Here is a 20,252-nt window from a genome sequence, read left to right as displayed (position 1 = left end):
TGAAGAAGCTGAAAGTCAACGTACAGCAGATGGTGAAAGCCATTGCTTAAAAGATTCTTCTCTATCATCCTACTAATAGGTTCATTATTGCATAGACGATAACACAGTAATGAAAAGTATGGTTAATTAATAGCAAATTTAATACTATTTTGTTTCTTGTGAAATTTACGTATTTCTTCCTTGTTCACGTGGATGAAAAAGCAAATACATCGAAGAGAGGCCTCTGGTTTATGCAAATATCAGGCTTTCTTTCTCCAGTAACCTTTGCATATATTTTTGTGCAGTGTTTCAGACAGACTTGCTCCTTGCTTGCAAACAATTGGGTCATTTCCTCAGGAACTCAAAGCCATGTGGTGCTCTGTGCTGGCTGGCCTACATAGATAGGAAACAGAGAAAAAAGTTGCATTAACTCCGTTGTTTTTCCTTCTAAAAATTTACGTGGAAGAAAAATGGAAACGCCTTGAGCAACTGCTTTATTTGGATCTGGAGACAAAGAGCTGGGCAGAGTCCGACGGGCCGTGCCAGCACCGTGCCCTGCCCTCGGTGGGGCAGCAGGTCCCGATCCGCGCTGCAGCGCTTGATCCTGCAGCTTGCTGCCGCGTGCCGCAGCCCTCGTGCCGGTCCTTTCTCACCAGCACCAGACACCTGCACGTGCTTTGGCTGCGTTCCTCCGAGACCCGCAGACCAGTCCCGTGCCCACGAGCGCCGGGTGGCAGCGCGGCAGGTGCCCGTACTTACGCGTGTCTCTGTTCTGCTTGCAGCCCATGTTCTCCGTCGCGCCCAGCCTAGCCACCAATGCCTCGGCTGCCTTCAACCCCTACCTGGGGCCTGTGTCCCCAGGGCTGGTGCCGGCGGAGATCCTGCCCACCGCGCCCATGCTGGTGGCGGGCAACCCTGGTGTCCCGGTGCCTGCTGCCGCCGCTGCTGCTGCGCAGAAGCTGATGAGGACGGACAGGCTGGAGGTAGGAGCCCAATGGTAGCTGCTCCCGCAGTGCCAGCCGCTGCGTATGCCAGGGAGAATGTAGTTCTCTGGCAAAAGCAAACCGCAAGCGTCACTTCAGCTGATGGTGTCCTGCCTTGGCTGAGGGCAGGGAGAGCGCGCAGCCCCATGCCGTGCTTGTGGCTCTGCTCCTGGCCCTGCAGCCCAGAGGGAAGCGGAGCACTGAGAGTGTCCTGAGGCCGCATTAATGTGTGCGCAGCAGCTGCTAATGGGCACGGGCGCAGGGCCTGCTGCAGCTGCCGGCTGGGAGCCGCTTCCAGCTCTGCCGTGTTCTTGCTCTGGGCACGTGCTGCTGGCATTGCCCGGCGCCTCTGTGTGCTCCTTTGCTGTGGCCCTGGCAAGCGCTGGTCCTCGCTGGCTCTCGCTCCCCCTTGCCCTGAATCTCTCTGATCTGAAAGTCTTGGCCGTGTCCTCGGTACCATATTGGCGTCGTGCTCGGAGGCAGCGCCGTGCCATGCAGTCGTTGTACTGGGTGGTGCAGGTGGGTGACGTCCCAGCAGGCAGTGTGATGCTGTGTGATGCTGTGTGTGGTGCCCTTGGTGCCAGCACAGATGTGAAGCAGCACCCAGCAGCTCCCGGGGTACCCACCGGCTCCTTGCACCACAGGTGTCTGGGGGCACAGGGTGAGCTGATGTTGTAGAGGTCATCCCTGCGTGTGGTGGGAGCAGTGGCAGGGATCTGTTTTAGAGTGCAGCCAGCCGTAATGGTAGTGCCTTTCTACCTGCCTAGGCATCTGCGGTGATGGGGCATGCGTCTGCTGATGGGGGCCATGAGTGCCTTCTCCTCAGTGGTGTCACCTCAGAAGCAGCATGCTGTGAGCGTGTGGTGCGAGGCACAGAAGGCAGCAAGCTGCCTGGCACTGGTGTTCCTGGGCCACATCCACACAGGTGCCCTCCTGCAGGGTCACAGCGCTTCCCCATGGAGTTGGTGTATCAAAGGAAGGAGCTCCTTGGAGCACATTGAGGTTGCAGGAGGGGCAGCTTTCCCGGGCAGGCATGTCCTCCACTGTAAGAGATTTCTCCTCCGCCTGCTCTTTATTTCACAGGAGAGATTTACAGGAAAGGGATTAAAATAAAATGCTGTCAGATAAACTCCTAAATAAACCACATTGGGCTCAGAAATAAAACTTGGAGATGGGTATTTCCAAGCACCCTGCCTGCAGCCAAGGGTGCAGGGGAAGGGGCTGCAGCAGGTGAGCCACTGCCTGTAGGCCCAGCCCTCTGCTGGCAGCGTATTCTGTCAGAGGTTCTGAGCTGCTGGGCCACACTTTTCCATGCGACAGGGAGCTGTGAGAGTGTTACTCTCACAGTTAGAAAAAGGTCTGCAAAAATACCTGAAATCAAACAAGTTCCCTCTCATTTCCTGACATCTCAGCCTGCCAGCATCTGGCAGCTTCTCTGGTGTGATTGCATGTACCTCAGCTGGCTGTGCATCTCAGTGATGCCTTTGTCCTTGAAGGAGAGCTATCCCACCTCCTCTCCCCCCAGCCCATGCCTTCCTAGCAGGCCTTCCCACGGCCCTGCCTTCACCCTGCAGCTCCCTGAGCCTCCTGCTCTCCTCAAGCTGTGTGTTCTGCTATGACAAGAAGCCTGCCTCGGTGCAGCCGTTCTGCAGCTCCACGCCTCTCCCACACACGTGCAGTGCCTGCTGTGGGCAGGGGCTGCTCCTCCTCCTTTTTTCCCCTTGGCAAATGCAGTTTCAGTAGTTTAATATGTAGGGAATGTGGCATTGCTGTCCAGTGTAGTGGCTGTTTAATCTGAGCTGTCAAGATTTAGTGTACAAATGATGAATCAACGCATATTTTTTATGAACAGTAGGTCATTGTTATGTGTTTTATTGATTACAAGAATGCAGAGCAGATTGGGAAGATTTTACCTCCCAGCAGCTGGCACACCGCAAGCAGCGCGTGGCTTCTGCTCCCTGCACTGCCACCGTGCTGCCGTTTGTTCTTCCTGACTGCAGAGCTTTATATGGTTGGCTCTCTCTCGGAATGAGCTGTCCCATGAAAAAATAACCATGTGATGTTAGCATCTAATCTTGGAATATGATTTGTTCTGGTTAGAATTTTAAATACTTATTTTCAAGACTGATGTACTCGGTTGTTAATTCAGCTGGCACACGTGTTCCAGGCTACTGAATCACACTGTCCCACAGCGGAGAGCTCTTTGCACGCGTGCCCAGGGCTCAGGAAGGCAGCAGGGCTCAGTGTCGTCCTGGGCAGCTGTGGGTGCTGGTGGGGCTGGGCTGGTGCCTGCTCCTGCAGCACGGCTCCTTCCAAAGCTTTTGGGGTGCACTGCCCATGCTGATGGTGAGCAGATGTGCAGGTGGTCAGCAGCCACTCACTGAAGGCATTGGGCTCAGGGTGGAGATTTCCTGGGTTCAGAATTTCCTTCAGCTCCCCTCATGTTCCTGCCCAGCCGTAGAGATCCTGAACAGAAGTTGGCTCTTCTGGTAAGCAAGAAGAGAGCCCTCAAAGGAGGGGAGGTGGAGGAGGAAGAAGCCACTCACCGCCCTGTTTGTTCCCTTTGAGTGCTATCTTTTTATATTCAAAGTATTTGAAAATCAGAACAGCCACATGTTTCCTGCATGCTTCACAGATGCCACTTTTTTTCTGGATAAAAGCAGCTTATAAGTTCTCAGAGACTTGCAGATACTCACAGCGTGCTGGATGACAGTGCAGCCCTTGTGATAAGTTCGGTGCAGGGAAGGAGGTGAAAGCACAGGCTGCTGGGGGTGGGCTGGCACCGCGCCGTCCAAGTGAGATGCGGTTCCCTTGGCTGGCAGCTGGAGTCCTGCGGCTCCCTGCCAGCGTCTTAGGTTCTGTTTGTGCTTCTTAGCTTACCAAGTGGAAAATGATGATGCTAATTACGGAGCTACTAATAAACAAACAGATAAACACTCTCCAGATCTGAAAGGCTAGACCACATCTCGTGCTTCCAAGCTTCTCTGTGCTCCAGCAAATGAGTGATATATTACTGTGTGCCTATGGCAAGAAGTAACACCATTTTCATTGTTTGCTTGTAAGTAAACAAGAATTGGAACCACTTGGCTAGCATCGTAGTGGCTCCAAAGCCAATGCAGGTCATCCTGGTTAGAAGGCACAGTGGCTTCATGGCTTGTGTCTGGTGCTGTGAGTTGTACTCAAAGATGGGCAAGCAGCGCTGTGAGCCCTGTTGCCCTGTTGGCCACCATGTGACAGCTCTGTGAAAGCTGGCACTGTGTATGCCAAGGCCTTTGCCCAGCTATTCTAGGCTTCTGGTCATTTTCCTTTGGCTTTTAACTGGGTTAAGTTTCCTTACCTCTATGTGTGTTTTCTTTTTCTCTCTTTTTCTGTGTATTTTGTGTGTCATCCTTGGGTTATTTGTTGAGCAGTTCCTGCTTACATGCAGAGTTGTTCTGAGACCTTGGTTCTGTGCATTACCAGCGCAGAAGATGAGCAGAGGCAGCCAGCTCTTGTTTGTTGCATCTTTTATCTTCAGAGCAAAAGGCTTTTCTAGACTTCTAGCAAATAATCAAACAAAATTATCCACTCCTGTCTACTTAGGAGGCCTGTGTTTGGGTAACAGACACTGATTTACAGCCCAGAAGGGGAACTAGGGCCTGGTTAGGAGCCAATCATCCCAAAAGTCATCCGGCAAGCAAGTGGTTGTTTGCTAGCTGAGGAATGTGCCCAGCCTGTTCCATGTGTGCTACAACAACAGCCTGCGAGCATGGAGCTGCAAGCAGCCAGGCGGTGGGGATGGAAGAGGAAGGGAGGTGCCCTGGCTGGCTTTTGTGGGTCAGTGTGTTTACTGCCAAACATACATTCACAGCCTTTGTCACCATATGGAAAAAAGACTATAAATAGGGATGACAGTGAAGAAAGGATGCTCCCTGCAAGCAGGTCTGAGCGTGGCAGGGTGCCTGTCCTTGGGGTGTTGTTCCCGAGCTGTGGGTGATGGGCAGCTGGGCCTGAAGCAGCACAGCGGCTAGAAAGCAGCCAGCATGCTGGCAGTGATGGAGAGGCAGTAATCAACTGAGATTGGTTTGTTGTGTGGATCGGAGCCAAGGGTCTCGAGGAAGTGCTGCTGATCCAGGCTTGTGGCACCCACTTTTAAAAGGAAATCCCACCTACTAAAGCAGTTTTATTTTTTAGGAACTTGCTTGCTTTTGTTTCTTTCTGTTTCCTACAACTTTTGAAACCTAAAATGACAGATGTGTTTTTGTCTGTGGTTTCTGAAGAGCTGGCCATAGAACCCATGCCATTTTCTTAAGGAGAACGTTTCCAAGGTGTCTGAGGTGGGGCCACCACTGTTGGCACCGGGATGCAGCCAGTGGTGGTGCCAGCTGGTACCATGTGGTGGTGGCAGTGACACGGCTGCACTCTGCAGCCTCACTGGTCCCCCGGCACGGTTCTGCTGCTCTGCTCATGACGTGGCTGTGCCAGGCTGGTGGCTGCTCTGCTGCTCCATGGCCTGAGCCCCATGTGCAGGTGCCGCTCCAGGTTGCTCTCTGATGACAGCCATGGGAAGCCAGAGTGCTGTGCATGCTCAGCACAGCACAGGGGCCTGCCCAGCACGGCCCTGCTGACTTGTGGATGGCCGGGTGGCGGCCGAGAGCCGCGCTGCTGGGCGCTGCCCTGAGTGGGGCTCAGTGGGGCCGAAGTAAGGCCTGCTGTGTGTGTGGCTCTTGGCACCGCCGCTCCCGGTGTTCCCTGGCACCACAAGTGCTCCTGTTGGTGCTCGGTGCTGTGCTGGCAGGGTGGGATGGCCGCCGGGCTGAGCTCTCCTCCCGGTGTTGCAGGTGTGTCGGGAGTACCAGCGCGGGAACTGCAACCGGGGCGAGAACGACTGCCGGTTCGCTCACCCCGCCGACAGCGCCATGATCGACACCAACGATAACACCGTTACGGTCTGCATGGATTACATCAAAGGGAGATGCTCACGGGAAAAGTGCAAATACTTCCACCCTCCAGCACATCTGCAAGCCAAGATCAAGGCTGCCCAGTACCAGGTTAACCAGGCTGCAGCTGCCCAGGCAGCAGCAACGGCGGCTGCCATGGTGAGTTGGGAAGCCGCATCCGACGGTATGAGTGCGCCGAGAGGGAGTGAGCAGTGTTAGCTACTGTTACTGGGATGTGCTTGGGGTCCCGGCTGGTATGGGGCACAGCGAGCTGCCCCAGCACGTGGTGCCAGACCGGCTCTTGCAGAGTTTCAGACCGTTACAGTATGTCACTAATTCTGCCTGCTGGTGTATGGAGTACATGTACATGTACATGTGCATATGTGTGTGTGTGTGCATACGTGTATCTAGAGTCTATTGTATGTCAGTGTGCGGGTAGATGCGTACCTGTGTGGAGGCACATACAGACCCATGGTGGTGAGCAGCCACCAGGCTGCGTGCACGGCAGAGTATCTTGAGGCCACAGCCACCCTGCACCCGCGGCGGGCAGCATGGGCAGGCTGCTGGAGCCCACAGCGCAGGGCCCGGCTCTGACAAGCGGCCGATGCGGTGTGGGGTCCCCGGCCACATGCAGACCATGGTGACACTGAGGCCCTGGCCGCATGCAGGCCCCGGCCCTGACCATAGAGGCCGTGACAGCACTGAGGCCCTGGCCACCCAGGCCCTGGCCGCGCCATCCATGTGTGTGAGTGCAGGGAGGGTGCAGGGAGCCGGGCTGTGGTGCGGGGCACGTGGGGGCTGGCTCTGAGAGCCCCCGTCCCACCGCCCCCCGCTGCCCCGGGCCCGATGTGCATGCCTAGTCTTGTTACCGTTGTACACGGCATCCGGTGATTTGTTTTTATTTGTTTTTTCTCACCTACCCAAATGCACTGCTGCCCCCATGATGCACCTCTGCTTGCTGTTTATGTTAATGCGCTTGACCCCACTGGCCATTGCCATCATGTGCTCGCTGCCTGCTAATTAAGACTCAGTCGGCTGTCAAATCACTGAAGCGACCCCTCGAGGCAACCTTTGACCTGGTACTATGACCTTTCACCTTTTAGCTTGGCATGTAGCTGTATTGTAGAGTCGAGTTGGGGGTTAACGTGCAGAATCCAAAAGCTCCCGGATCCCTCCCTCCCTGCCTGATGGGCGTGGGGGCAGTGGGACCAGGCCCCACGGCAACCTTAGCCTGCGCAGGCCCTGCCGCCCCCCGCCCTGCCCTCCCATCCCCATCCCCATTTCTATGCCATCCCATCCCTCTCATCCCGTCCCCTCCCCTCCAGTCCCCGTCCCATCCCCTCCCATCCCCATCCTGTCCTTCCTGTTGCTGTCCCATCCCAGTCCCATCCCCGTCCCTTCTCTGGGAGCCGCGAGGGCCGGGCCCGGTGCAGGGTGCGTTGGCATGGCTTGGCGGCGCTGCGGCGTGGAGGCGGCCGGGGGAGCCGGCATGCGGCAAGCTCTGCATGCCAGGCAGGCGCTGGGGCCGGGAGTGGGGTAGTGCCGGCAGCGCCGCGCCGTGCCGATTAACATCGCTTCTACGTGTTGATCCTCATGGAGCTCTCAGCGCTGCTTCCCCCCGCCCGATAGCCTTGCTCCTCGCCCGAGCCCTGAAGCTTTACCGTAGTGTAATGGTTACTCCAGTTCTTACAACGCGCGGCTCCGACACGTCTCCCTGTACTGCTGCCATGGTAGGCCGAAGTAGTGCTCCCTTGTGAAGCTTTGACCTCGCCTTTTATTTGGTAGTTAAAAGTCTGCTGCGCTGCTTGCTTGCTCATGGATAAACATGGTGCTGCCCGTTTTTTTTTTGCCTTCTACTGATTTTTCTTTTCTCCTTTCTCTCTTCTCTTTTTGTCTCCCTCCCATCTTCCACATCCCACACCCTCACCTTTTTTTTTTTTTTTACTGGACTTTATTTTTATGCCCATCCACCATTCAGGGAATTCCTCAAGCTGTACTTCCCCCCTTACCAAAGAGGCCTGCGCTTGAAAAAACCAATGGTGCCACCGCAGTGTTCAATACTGGTATTTTCCAATACCAGCAAGCTCTTGCCAACATGCAGCTGCAGCAGCACACAGCCTTTCTCCCACCAGGTAAGTGCCAGCGCGTGCCTGGCGGGGTGGGAGGGCGGGAGCTGTGGGGCAGCACCAGCCGCCGTGCGGTGCCGCAGTGCGGTGCGGCCGTGCTGAGCGGAGGATGCTGGCAAGGAGGCTGCTTCCCTCCGGTGCTTTTCAGAGGCTGGGTGGGTGTTTTCCTCTCTAACATAAAAATCAGCACTGTGCTCTGTCCTCCCAAATCAGAACTGGAAATCTTTTCTCTTGTTCCTCTTTCCCTCAATTAATTTTTCCTTATGACACATCTCTTCAGCTCCTGTGTTTGTTTCTGTTTGCTGTGAGACCCCTTAGCTTTGCTGTGCTTAGAGGCAGGTGTGAGTCAAAACTGGAGGGCTTTGTTTCAGTTTCGGTGCAGTGGTCATAAGGCCCAGCCAGGCAGTCTTGCAGGTAGCTGACCGTGAGCACACGCAAGCAGAATCCACGCTTCTGCTGCCAGAGCGTCGGGGCTGAGTTCAGCTAAGCAGAAGTGAGGTGTGCTTGGTTTTAATCCAGCACAACCACAGTTACACTCATCCTAGTGCAGCTGCTGAAGCATTGATGTCTGTGCTACGCACATAAGCAGAAATCCCTTTGAAGTAAACAAGACACAAAGCTTGAATATGGCTGTGGTTCTGCCAACAGCACTTCACGCAGAAGCGTATTTTAGCCCACTCTGTGAGCTTCTGCCTGTATTAATGCAGGCGAGTCAGGTTTTTGCACATGAGCCCATGGTAGAGCAGCACCGTCAGTCTAGGAGGTAAGTGATGGAAAGCTGGGGACATCTGACAGGTACATACTCAAAACTGGAAGGAGGCTGAGGACAGCCCTTTGTAACTTAGGCTAGCTAGGGGAAGGGAGAAAGAAGAATGCAGCTATTGAGTCTTTACCCAAGCATGTTCAGCATGTGCGTTCCTGTGAATTTGGTGCAATGCCTTTTACCATTCTTTCTTATTGGTAGAATTTTGGCATACAGTGATTCAAATGCCACAAAAACTATTTGTTTGATGTAGTGAGTGGTAATAACTTACTTTTAATTTAATTTAATTTAATTGCAACCTCTAGTGTGTATTAGCAGAAGCTTCGTGGGGTCAATGGAAAGGCTTTGACTGAGCAGACATTAGGCCAGGACTCAGACCACATTGTAAAATACAGACCAAATGCATAAGCAATCACTGCCCATCCTGCTGATGTTAACAATTTCACAAGCTTTGTAACGAGTGGCTGATGTAGTTATCTGCAGAGGTTTCCCACTTCCATTAAGTCAAGGGGGGTTGGCTGGTTTCTGGAAGTACTCAAACTGCTCTGAATTATGCCCTTTAAACTTAGAAACACAAGTTATAGTTTGTGTACACCAGACCTTATCAACACAGCCTACCTTCTTACTTAGCCAACCTGCTGTGGAACCTGTAGAAGTTTGGTGCTTCACTTGAACTGTCTTGGCCACTCAAGTGCAGTGGATGCCCAGCAATAGGAGGAGGGTCAGGGCAGTGAGGGGCCAGCAGAGCCGTGCTGCCCCGAGGGAGCCGATGTCACAGTGCCTGCTCTCTGGGCTGCTGGGGCTCCCCATCCTGGACAGTGGCTGGAGGTGTTCAGCACGGAGAGCAGCGCTGATGGTGCTGGCTTGCTGAGCTGAGCTGAGCTGAGCTGGCTGTACGGCTGACCCTGGCCTGCGCACGCCCAGTGCACACAGGAGGGCTCTGAGAGTAGATATCCCAGCAGGGAGGCACCTTCGTGTGGGCTGCTCCCAGGGGCTCAGCCACTGCACTGCTGCTGCCTGTGGGAGCTGCTGGGCGCTGCCCTGTGGGGCTCCCAGGGGCTGTGGAAGCACAGAGTTCCGTGTGTGACGAAGGAAAGCACCGGGTGTCTGCAGTCCTTGCCCGGACAGGAGCGCTGGTGCTGTGAGGTGACACATCCCATTGGGATTTTCTGGACTGGACTGAATATAATAGGCTGAAAGAAACAACGTGAAGGGGAGAAGAGAAGAAACTGCTTAAGCCACAGGTGAACATAGAATATTCAAGTTAGCTCAACTCCTCTGCTGAAATGGTCGGGAAGTGAGGCAGCCATCAGTTACTGGCACATCCTTGCGTTAACGCTCTGCCTTGTGCTGAGCAGCTCGGGAATGTCTGCGACTGGGCATCTATTATTCATGTGTTCTCATTAGTCAGAGCTTCTGAAGTCAAGATGAATATTAAGGTCACAGCAAAAATGGTTTTTATTGCTGGTAAGAGGGCCATACAGCATTGTGTCTTCATATTTGCACATCATTGCACCCTAGTTAGGATTTTCGTCTCTGCCTTAAGTTCATCTGCTGCGATTCATCCAGAGCTTTGTGCACTGGTTATAACGCTAATGATGATAACTCAGAGTGCAGTTTTGAGCTGAAATCTTCACAGGGACATTGCAGAGAGTCATTACAAAAGTCTAACCTGTTTTTAGCATGTAGGCCTAATTATCCGTGGAATGATCTAATGTTCCAGATATAGTGAAGACTGCACTACCTTATAAATAGGGCTGTTCTTTGGAGAGGCAGGACTCGAAGGTTCTTCTATAAATCCCCATTAACACCTGAGTGTCAGGAACATGACTGAGAAAACAGTTCTACTCATGTTTGTACTTCATGGCCAAATGTTGTTCCATTCCTTAATCTCATAAGTGGTCCCACTGACATCAGCAATGATTCACACAGGGGCAAATCAGGAAAGATACCCTTCTTTTAACCTTTCTGTGTATTTTTCATCTTCTCCATTACACAGAAATAGATTAGTAACGAGGAAACAGAATCTTTCCCTTTTCTTTGTAGCCCTACAGACACAGTGTTGACAGGGAATCGCCTTGTCCTTGGCAGCAGTGCTGATGACTGACTCTTTTCCTGCTTACTTCAATGCTTCTGAAGCCGTGTGTGCCCCAACACAGCACTGGGTCCCCTGCAGAGCAGAGCTCTGTGCCACAGCTCTGCAGAACACCAAAGCAGCACTGCACCACCGACAGCTCCATCTCCATTGCAATTCCTGGACTTCAGGACTTACTGTCTGCTGCATCAAGCTTAATTAGATATTTATTAATGGATTAATAGATATTCTGAAACATCGGCATTCACATCAAAACAGAATCAAAAATAGAGAAGCCTGAGTTGAGTGGTGGAAGGTGTTTTGCTGTGTAACATAAGCAGTTAGCAGCTTACTGTCATTTTAAAGCTGGTTCATGAAGTTCCTCGTGGCTCTGTAGCTGAAGGGAAGGATCCAGCAGGTGGTGTCACCTGGAGTTTCTGCACAGCCCAAGGAAGGCTGCAGGGCTGCAGAGTGCCCACACAGCACAGACCTGGGCTGCTGTAGGCAGGTGCAGTTGAGTCTTTGCTGTGTCTGAGGAATTCCAGTTAGAGAGCATTGCACACTTGTGTCGACAGGCAGAGAGATGCGGGACAGCAGTGAGGTTCAGCTGCAGGATCCCCACGTAGCAGTGCTGGTGCTCCAGTCGCAGAGGCGAGCACAGCCCCACAGCCAGCTCAGCCCCATTTCCCAGCTTAGCCTCAGCCCCCAGTTCAGCCCCATATCCGGCTCAGCCCGCTTCTCCCTTTCTGAAGGCCAGTTCTGATGGATCACTGTGCTGTGTGTGGTTTGATTGTGCTGACGGTTACGTGCCACTGTTCCCATAATAACAATTTTTCTTCTTTGTTCAAATGGAATTTTCTAATGACACGTGTGATGGGTTGTTTTAATTCTTTTCCCTTTCCAAATCCACCTTCCTGTTGCAATGCATGATGGGCAGGCTCAATATTGTGCATGACACCCGCTACAAGTGTTGGTAGGTGCCAGCTTTGTTTCTTGATTATCTTAAACCTGTGGTGCAGCTCACGGACCCTCAAAATCCACTGCTAGATCGTAACTGGTAGCTCCTGTGCCAATCCGTCCCCTCAGCCTCCCGCACTAACACCTGTCAATTAAATGCAGTCGTTTTATTTAATTGACACAGACACGTAGATGTTGTCAGTCCCCTATAGCACTCGTTTGAATTGCACAATGTTCCTTGGTGGATTTTGATTGGACTATGAGTTCCAGTGTTCAGAGACTATCTCGTTTTAAATAAAGACTGTGTCTTGCTATAGCGACGTGCGAGTATACTGTCCTTCGACAAGAGTAATTTCTGTTTTGAGTAAATATTTGGGTTGAAATTTTAAAGACAAAAACATGTAAGTGTAAGGGCGTTTTAAAATTCTTCTGTTGATTTTTGTACTGAAATGATGAAGCTTGTTTGTGTCGATTTCTCAATTTGATGGTAACAAGCATTTCCCCTTTTTTTCTCTTTCGTTTCCCTCCCCTCTCTCTCCGGCATGTTGTCCTGCTTTGCACTGTGGTTGCATGTCACGCGCTGCCAATGACGTCTCGGGCTTTTTGCTGTGATAAATACCATGCTCAATGATCCTACCACATGTCGCTCTGGTTCCCATACTGCTACACTCTTCTGTATGTTTGCTTATATGATTTTCCTTCCGAAAGTTCCCATGGTGCACGGTGCTACGCCAGCCACTGTGTCTGCAGCAACAACATCTGCCACAAGTGTTCCCTTCGCTGCAACAGCCACAGCCAACCAGGTTTGCTAATTTACAGCTTTGTTCCTTACAGACATCTTGAAATCAGTGCTTTAATGAGCATGGGGGTTTTGATTATGCCTCTTGTTGGCCTACACATTCTCTGTAAGATCTGTGGCACAGCTTAATAAGCCTTTATCCATGCTCCAAAGGTGCTGCAGTTCCATTTCTGATGCTAAAAATAATCGATAATGGAGTTTCTGACTCAGTCTCGACATTTATGGGCCGTGCTGCTTATTTCTGCTCTCAGAGATGCAAAGAGAAAGGGATAATACAAGGAACCCATTACTTATTTCTATTTCTGTGAAGCCTACAGTTCCTCTTTGTGCAGAACTCCACTCAGATCAGTACAACTTTTGTGCGTGGGGATGGCAGGATCAGGACTGTAACTCTGAGCTTAGCAGCCTGACCGTGTTCTGATTCTCCTCAGCTCTTCCAAAAGCAAAGCAAAGACATTTGGGGCTGGGCCATGCAGAAGCAGGATTTAAGCCTTTTTTTCTACTTACAATTCTGCTAGGCAAAGGCCAATTACTTTCTGCGCTAGACAAACTTTTGCTAATAAAATGTCCAGTAAGGTTTGACTTTCTTTCCAGACAGTTACCCCACTTGTTCCCATGTTCGGATGTATTTTGGAAAAAAAGAATAGTGTTTTAATGAATGAGCAATTGGAAACCCTGCCAGGAGCCCCAGAGAGAGCCTGCGGTGGGGACAAGCACCAGGGCTGGGGAGCAGAGTGGCCCCAAGGGCTGCACCTGCATGGCTGGGCTGTGGGCAGGCAGTCTCACACAGTATGTGGGTGAAGGTGCACCAGCAGAAGCTTTTAAATGACAGTCTTGTTTCTCTTAGAAAAGCAAAAGATTTTGTGAGTTGTACTAGCAAGTGAGAATTGCCATATGTCCTTAAGCCGTCAGTTCTGCTCTGAGTGAGGGATCACTACGTGCCTTTTAGAAGAGGAGAGGAAACATGGCCTGTAACGTCTTGCAAGTGTGCTACTGTATGGGTGTTGATCCCGGTGGGGGAGGTCAGTTTGTGAGGGAGGCTCCCTATCTCCTGCAGCGCCCTGCCTGTGCCGTGGTGCTGGGGCCACTTAGCGAGGGCTCAGAGGTGCCGTTCCAGAGGTGATTCTACTGCAGGATGCACAGGGCTGGCAGCCAGGCCTTAGTGTTGTGCATCCCAAACAGAGCTCCTGTGCCTCTGCCTTGGAAGAGGAGATGTTTGCCCAGTGCCCATGTCCTGGGTGCAAACCAGTATGAGAACTGCTGGGTGTTTGGCAGGGCCAGCCTAGAGCTGCAGCTGCCTCTGTTGCGTGTCCCCAAAGCATCTCAGTGCCACAATGGACTGCACTGCATGGTTCATTTCAGGATTTGTCCGTAGGTTCTCCATTAGAGCAAAGGGAACAAGTCAAGAAGCAGCAGAGAGTCATCATCAGTTCTAAAGTTTTCTTTGTCCAAATTGCCATGCGTTTTCCCAGACAGATCACAGGGAAGCTCTCCGTTGTAGAAATGGATCATTTCACGCATCTCCTCCCTGGAGCCTCATAACACACTTAGTAAAGTACCGCAGCCAAACCTCAATATATACATATATTATGGATATATGTATATACCATGTGAGCAATGCTAAAGTTATTTACTGCCACACGATGCAATGTGCATGCATGCCAAAGTCTTCAGATCTGGCCCTTCATCTTCACTGACTGGTGTTGGAGGTCCCTGCCATGTCCCGCCAGCACCGCCCCGATGCTCTCCGCAGCTGGGTGCGCCAGCCTGCCTGCAGCAGTAGGAGAATGGTACGAGACAATTCCTTACCCTCGAGGCATTTCCGTGCAAGTGAGCAGTGCGGTGGAGCTGTGTGACACTGCTAGGGGAGGAGAGGGAAGAGGGTGGAGAAAACAGCACCGAGACCTAGCGCCGGTTTGGTTAGGAGAAGTCCTCTTCATTGCCTTTCGTGCTTGGGTTAATAGACCAATGTTAGTGCCATTAGGAGAGAGTCTCTTCAAGTGCAGCAGCTGTGTGTGGCTGTACGGAGCTGTTCTGTGTGCTGTGCCACGTCCTCCTGCACGCGAACAAATCCATTTGCTCCATCCAGCAGGACGTCCTTTTCCTCTGGGTAACCACAGTTCCTGGTCCTGTGTGCATTAGTGTCTCCTCACAGGCCGGAGCTGTGCTGGGGCGCTGTGCTGCGGGGCTGCGCCCGGCGCGGGGGGCAGGGCGTGCGTTCCATAGCCGTACTGCTGGTAGCCCGCTGGCATCTTCACTTCGTTTTGAAGAAGAGAGGAAAATGAGTTGATGGGTTGATGGGACACTTAAGAAGCCGTGCAGTGAATTCTGCCTGTGCACATGGAGATTTTGAGAAGCGTTCTGCTGCTTGGGGCAGTCCCAGCTCGGCAGCCAGGCCCACGGCGCCCAGCGGTGCCAGGCAGCCCCAGCTGTGCCCCATGCTGCGCTCTTCTCCAGCCCGGGGTGCTGCAGGGCTGGGCCCAGGGACACGGAGAGCAGGAGCACTTCACAAAATCGGGCTGAAGCAAAGCCAGGGTGGGATTTGTCATTTTAAATGACTTGAAATGATACACTGAAAGCACCAAATTTTGTGTAGGCCAACAAAAAGGGCTATTTTCAATTACCGCACTGCATGACTTTTGTAGATTTTAACTTCTGTTATTTCCTCAATGACCAATAATACTTATTTGTATTTGTCAGTAGTACTTAGCACAATGTTTTCTCATTTTAAGTTGCTATTGTAGCACTTCAGTTGACTTTAACTTATAGTTACAATGTAAAATCCACCAACTCACAGCTGATGCTTACTTTTCCAGACTGTTGTGTTCTGTAGCAAAATACTGCCTCTCTGGGTTGGCTTGTGGCACGTGTTACTCATTGTTTACATTTTTTTACCTATAGATACCCATAATATCTGCCGAACATCTGACTAGCCACAAGTATGTTACACAGATGTAGACATTTTGTCATCAAACAGTAAGTTTCCAATGTGTTTCTGCCTGCAGTTTTCTTACGCATGCTTAATTTGTCATTTGCAGGGGGATAATGTTTTTATTTCCTTTCAAAGAAAACTACTGAGATATGAGGGAGGAGGCTGAGCTCCCACTGCTGCCATTCTGTGAAGGAAGAGCCTATAGTTGGCAGTGCCCCGCCAGCCCCTGTGCTGGCCTGGTGTCAGGACAGGCATGCATGGGGAGCACTCTGCGTGCGGATGTACTTTTGGATAGCAAAATAGAGTCTCTCTGATTGGGGTTTTGCTTCCTATATATAAAGGATGATGATGCCAGCTCTAGGTGAAGGAGTCATGCCAAGCTCTCGATAGAAAGAAGCAATTTTAACTCTCCACATTTGGAAAGGCAGGGTTAGTCACCACGTGCAGGGTTAGTCACCGAGCTGCAGCCCGATTGCTGTCTGCAGGGCCTGTTGCAGCAGTGTGCCAGGCAGTGCAGCAGGGGTGTCGCTGCGGGTGCTGCTCATGTGTTGCTGGAGCTGTGCCCACAGACAGTGTGTGGCAGCACATTTCTCCTCCTGCACAGCCTGAGGTCAGTGCCTGAGCCGGAGAGGTTCTCCCCTCCTGTGTCTTCCTCTGAGCCAGATGTAGTTTTCAAACTGTTGCTAATTGGCATGCTGAATTCAGACTATCAGCAGCACATCACCTCTGGGTACCATGCTGTTTGTGTTATCCTTCTACGTTTTGTGTTCTGTTTCTGCAGTGTTTGCCACTGCAGGGCCTGGTCCCAGCAGGGCACTGCTTTGGGTGATGGCTGGCCAGTGCCATGCCGTGCTTATGGCCATGAGTGCAGCAGGGGTGCCTTGCAGTGCCGTGCTTATGGCCATGAGTGCAGCAGGCAGGGCGCCCAGCAGACAGCCCCGCTGTGCTGTGTGCTCTCTGGCTGCTCCCTCGTCTGGCCGCGGGGATAACAGCACTCTTCTTTCCTTTCCAGATCATCACTGAGGAGAAAAGGACAGTGTGTTTGGGTTGAGGAAGGACAAGTTCATTAGCCATAATGTATATACCGTCAAGCCACACTCAGAACCCCCTCAGCAGTAAGACATCCACACATTGCATGTTATGGAGACGAACGAGAACTTGGAAATCCACTGCACACTGTTGCCTATATACTTTGTACATTTAATTGATATTTGTGCTGAGGTGATCTTCTTGTCTAAGAACTACAACATTGTCTGTCTTTTCTAGCACAGCAGTGTGCGTACGCGCTCGCATTCGCGTGTGCGGCCTGTTTGCCACATAACCACGTGCGTCACCTTGAAAAGACAGACTATGATGTAACCATGAATCTATTATGTATTGGTACGTCTGTAGACCAAGATATAATTTTTTAAAGTAAGTTTATTTCTTTCAAGGTTTACAAATAACAAAGGTGCACCTTGTATTTAAAATTGCCATTATAGATGAGAGCGTGCATGCACAGTAATTTTTGTTTTAAGAGTAATATTTTTAATGTAATAGATTGTAAGAAGCGGTAAGAGAGGTATCTGACAGAGATGAATGTGCCAAGCAAAACCACAACCGTGTCTATTTTAAAGCGCGTCGATGGCTTTAAGTACCACGTTGTTAAGGATTCTCATGAAGTGCCATAGACTGTACATCAGACCAGAGTGTTATTTTGCAGTGTTACTTTCAGAACCACGTTTTCGCTTTCCTTGCTCGTACCGATCAGGCAAAGGGCACCGTTCTGTTTCCAAACCAAAGCCGTCTCAGAAATGGCGCTCGCTGTGCTGCCGCGCGCCGGAAAGGGAAAAGCCATTTCTGAGACGCGGTGACAAGTGTGTGAGGAACTTCTCCTGCTTCTCTGTACAGCCTCTGTCAGAAGTCAAAGGACTCTAAACGCTCTGCAGACGGGCTGCGCCTTCCCTTCGCACAGTCACGCCTTAACTGGTGACTCTAAACTAAGGCGGCGGAAGCACTGGGTCAGATGCACGACAAACCAAAACGTGGCGAAACGGAGATGTTGAATAGCGTAGGAACCGGGGGGGGTAAATGCTCGGGTGAGTTTTATATGTGATTTTTTGTTCAGATTAACTGCTTATAGCCTTAGAAAGCCTTTACAAAATAATAATAAAAAACAGATAGATGTGCATTCAAGTTTTAAGAACGGATTCATCCAAAGGAATTCCTCTTTGTGGTTTGGATGTTGCAGCTCGTAAAGGGTATTTTTGCTCTGTTCAGCAAAGTGCTGACGTGGGGGCCAGGGCACTGGCAGCACAGCGGGTGGAAGAAGCGCGGGTTCGGTTCTAGAACCCTCCATACTTCCGAGTTTACGGCGAGTTTTTATGCTTGAGAGAGATGCTTTATAGTCTAAGAATGACGTGTTGATTTTACTGATTGTACTGTACATCTATTAAAGCCTTAGATTATTACATTACGGGTTACAACCCATACCAATGTAATTTCAATCGTGTTAAGAAAGTATAGGTGACTTCACATGTTATCGTAGTTACTCGACATTATAGAATATTGCTTATTTTCTTCTCGTCGGAAGTGTAGTTTTCATTTCTTACATTTATTAGGTCGTTTCGTTTCCTATTACCAGCTGAGTGCCGTTTCAGCTCCTGGGGTCGTGTTTTGTCAGAGCTGAGCGATGAGTTTTCTGAAATAGAGAGCAGTTTTCTTCATCACGTAACTCAGTTTTGGATCTCTGTAGCGTCATCCGAATATTCGTATTCTTGTTGACAAAATGACTTCTATTTTGCCAATTTAATATGACAATGTAAGAATGTCAGTCATCGTTAGTTCTTGTCTAGTTCTCATTAAAAGAACAAAGATCTTTTATATGGATATCTTATAATTATATAATCATTGCTAAGTAAGGAGTTAAGTTGTTGCTATGGCAACGATCCTGGCAGACAATTGAGTAATATTTTGATGATTTATTTTGTTTGTAATTAGTTATTATGAGAAAATCTAGTTCCTAGATATTAGAATAAAATTTATTTTCTACTGTATCCATTTCAAATGTTAAAATATTGTTTAACTATTTTTTGAGATCCCTGGATATCAGGCCTTGTTATAAATAAGCTGCATAATCGATAGATCAAGGGACTTTTTGTTGATAATCCAAATACTCAAAGTTTACGTAATGAGAATTATAGCGTGTGTGTGCAAACTCGTGAGGGTTGATTATGCTGCAGTTGAGCATGTGGGAACGGACCGGGAGAAGGTTGACTTTTTGCACTTCTGTATATAGTCAAAAAAGAGAGAAACCTGTATAATAGTAAGATCTTATTTTGAATAAAAATGTCTATAATTACAAGGAGTTTTGTTAAGGCTAATAAAATGACAGGCTGAACAAAATTGCTTGCAAAAGTGGCACAGAGTTAGCACTCCATACCCCTTCGAAAAAGTTGCTTTGCTTTATGTGGACAGCTTGTAGTTTGCCAGGATTTTTTCAGCTGGAAAGATCTGCCATCCTTCCGAGATCTCATGACTGACAAAAGCTCCACTGGTTCAAATCTGCCTGAAAACCATTACGAAAAAAGGAAAAAAAAAAAAAAAAAAAAAAAGGAAAAAGAACAAAAAAAAGCCGGTACTTCAAACCATCAAGGTGAACCCATGGATCCAGTATTGCGTACATTACTCAGAAACTACTGCATGTTTAAAGTATCAAAGCTATATTAAAGGTATATACTACTCCGACCAGTTTCTGACCATTTCAGTGGTTTATTGTTCACAAAAAAGATTCTTCAAAACCGATACTGACTTTCACAAAAGAGTTGAATCATGAACAGGCAAACCGAACAGCACACCGTAGCTGTAGTTGTTACGTGATTATTTTTTATTGCTGTAGTGGTCCTGTTCTTTTAGCAGGTGAAAAAAAAGAAAAAAAAACAGACGAAATTTTACAGTTTTAATGGGAAGCACTCAATAAACCTCGTGGTTGCCGATGCCAAAGCTGGAAAGAAAAGGCGGTGGGGCCGTTCCTTACCTCCCTCCGGTGCTCAGACGCAACGAGGGGTAAGCTGCACTTATTTGCAACCCCGCAACTTTCATCTGCTGAAAGGACAGATGTGCTTGGTTTTACTATTATGTAATCACAAACTTACTTTTGCTTGTAGTTGCTCCGAATTATGTACTCTGTCCTGGGCTGCAATTTGTTTTTATGCTTATTTTATTCTTACTGCTATAGTTGACCTTGCTGTATGGAAAAATAAAGTGAAATTGCCCTAATAAAAGTTCTCTTTCTTAATTACGTTTTCTGATAGCAGGTTAAAAATTGCACCGTTCTCTTTCACACAGCTGTGTCCGTGTGTTCGTGCGTCTGAGAGAACATCCTCTACCTGCGGGGGAAGAAGCCTGAGGTGCCCCTGGGCTTCGGTTTCCTTCGCCAGCACACAGCAGCCGTGGGCTCTGCAGGGCTGAGCTGCGGCGGCAGTGGGGCGGAGATGGCAGCTTTGGACACATAGCTGAGCCCCACGCGCCGCAGGCTGCACTGCTGCAGGCGCTGGGCTGGGACGCAACTGGGGTTCCCAACCTGGAGTCCCACGGGAGCTGCGGGCCCCAAAGCCCCCTGTGAGCACTGCTGCCCACAGCCCCGTCCACCCGCTGCTCGATTTCGTCTTCTAAAAGCACGTCTCTGGTCCGGGAGTGGCTCAGCAGTGGGCCGTCCCTCTTCCCACCTGCCCCTCCAGTA

At 50.2% G+C, this 20,252-nt stretch overlaps 1 protein-coding gene across 11 annotated transcripts in view; it reads left to right on the top strand.

Annotated features, from left to right (window-relative positions):
- MBNL1 (muscleblind like splicing regulator 1) overlaps positions 1 to 19,808 on the top strand; it is a 49,259-nt gene extending 29,451 nt beyond the window's left edge. Inside the window, exons 4-11 of one of the 11 annotated variants that reach the window (XM_052685357.1) lie at positions 762 to 962; positions 5,783 to 6,040; positions 6,907 to 6,960; positions 7,860 to 8,013; positions 11,782 to 11,817; positions 12,510 to 12,604; positions 15,502 to 15,576; positions 16,545 to 19,808. In XM_052685357.1, coding sequence (XP_052541317.1) covers positions 762 to 962; positions 5,783 to 6,040; positions 6,907 to 6,960; positions 7,860 to 8,013; positions 11,782 to 11,817; positions 12,510 to 12,604; positions 15,502 to 15,558 — 855 coding nt within the window. In that variant the 3' untranslated portion in view covers positions 15,559 to 15,576; positions 16,545 to 19,808. The remainder of the gene's footprint in view (positions 1 to 761; positions 963 to 5,782; positions 6,041 to 6,906; positions 6,961 to 7,859; positions 8,014 to 11,781; positions 11,818 to 12,509; positions 12,605 to 15,501; positions 15,577 to 16,544) is intronic. The other 10 variants (XM_052685363.1, XM_052685358.1, XM_052685360.1 and 7 more) reach the window with 10 other exon arrangements.
- Positions 19,809 to 20,252: the final 444 nt, after the last annotated feature.

Source organism: Tympanuchus pallidicinctus, unplaced genomic scaffold (assembly GCF_026119805.1).
Source record: "Tympanuchus pallidicinctus isolate F22 unplaced genomic scaffold, pur_lepc_1.0 scaffold22, whole genome shotgun sequence".
In the NCBI taxonomy this organism is placed as follows: domain Eukaryota; kingdom Metazoa; phylum Chordata; class Aves; order Galliformes; family Phasianidae; genus Tympanuchus; species Tympanuchus pallidicinctus.
The sequence above is the reverse complement of the archived record's forward strand: the minus strand, read 5'-3'. Positions and strand labels throughout refer to the sequence as shown.